Source organism: Vanessa cardui, chromosome W (genome assembly GCF_905220365.1).
Source record: "Vanessa cardui chromosome W, ilVanCard2.1, whole genome shotgun sequence".
Classification (NCBI taxonomy): Eukaryota; Metazoa; Arthropoda; class Insecta; order Lepidoptera; family Nymphalidae; genus Vanessa; species Vanessa cardui.
The window spans coordinates 9,036,442-9,037,728 of NC_061153.1; the positions used below are offsets into that span (position 1 = coordinate 9,036,442).

The following is a 1,287-nucleotide window of genomic DNA, read 5'->3' on the forward strand; positions in this document are numbered from 1 at the left end:
TTCATAAGCGAGAGAGCCGCGCAGTCATTACGTCTGAAGAGGACGCGTGTGAACGGAACCATCACTGGTGTTGGCTCTACAATAACGAATGTGAAACATGCCACTGAAGTTCATATCTTCTCGAGATATGATGAAGAATTTAAAATCAAAATCAAGACTTACGTTATGCCAACGCGACTCACAAAGCAATTACCAACACAAAGCATCTCGATAAACACCTGGCTGCCCTTGGAAGGTCTTGTTCTGGCAGATCCAAGCTTTAACCAACCAGGACGAGTAGACATGCTACTGGGTGTTGATGTATGTGCCCAATAAAAATTAAATAAATAAATAAAATTATGAAGAGTGAAGTAATCAAGGGTCCCCCAGGTACTCCATGTGCCCAAAATACCAGCCTGGGTTGGATTCTATTTGGAAGCATACAAAAAAAGGTTAATAGAGATGAAATTATAAGCATGCACCTGAATCCGGACCTGGATGATATGTTAAAGCAAATGTGGGAAAAGGATATAGATGAAAAAAGACTACCTACACCAGAAGAAAGAAAGTGTGAAGAGATATATAAAGCTACCACCACCAGGACAGAAGAGGGAAGGTACATTGTGAAGTTACCAACAAAAACAAATACATTGCTATCAACAGAAGGAAAAACAAGAGACATAGCACTAAGAAGATTAAATCAATTAGAGAAAAGATTTGAAAAAGATAGAGGTTTGAAGGAGGAATACATTAAGGTTATGGAAGAATACAAAGACATGGAACATATGGAAGAAGTACCACAACACGAAATAAACAATCCATCTGTCTACCTACCGCATCACGCTATAGTTAAAAACAAAAAGGAAACAACTAAGGTTAGAACAGTTTTTAATGCGTCATAAAAGGATATAATCAAATATCACTCAATGATGAATTACTAGTTGGTCCACAATTACAAGATGACACGAGAAGCCTAGTTCTGAGATGGCGCATGAAAAGAGTGTATTTCGTCGCAGACATACAAAAAATGTATCGCCAAATTCTAGTCACTAAGGAAGATAGCGATCGACAGAGAATTCTCTGGCGAAGTAACACAGCTGATCCTGTCACAGATTATCGTCTTCTAAGAGTAACCTTCGGGACTACTTCTGCTCCTTTCTTAGCAGTCAGAACGTTACATCAAGTTGCCGAAGATGAAGGCTATAATTGTCCCGACGCAGCCGCTATAATCAAACAAGACTTTTATATGGACGATCTCATGTCTGTCACCCGAGGCTATAAAGCTTGCAAGGAATATTGACATGATCT

At 39.2% G+C, this 1,287-nt stretch overlaps 1 protein-coding gene across 1 annotated transcript; it reads left to right on the forward strand.

The window, feature by feature from the left end:
- Positions 1-338: 338 nt before the first annotated feature.
- Positions 339-881, forward strand: LOC124542567. The gene has a single exon (XM_047120504.1). The coding sequence runs from the start codon at positions 339-341 to the stop codon at positions 879-881; it is 543 nt and encodes a 180-aa protein (XP_046976460.1).
- The last annotated feature ends 406 nt before the right edge of the window (positions 882-1,287 follow it).

Excerpts from the sequence above, each read along its gene's own strand:
- LOC124542567 (XM_047120504.1), top strand. The coding sequence starts at position 339 with ATGAAGAGTGAAGTAATCAAGGGTCCCCCAGGTACTCCATGTGCCCAA.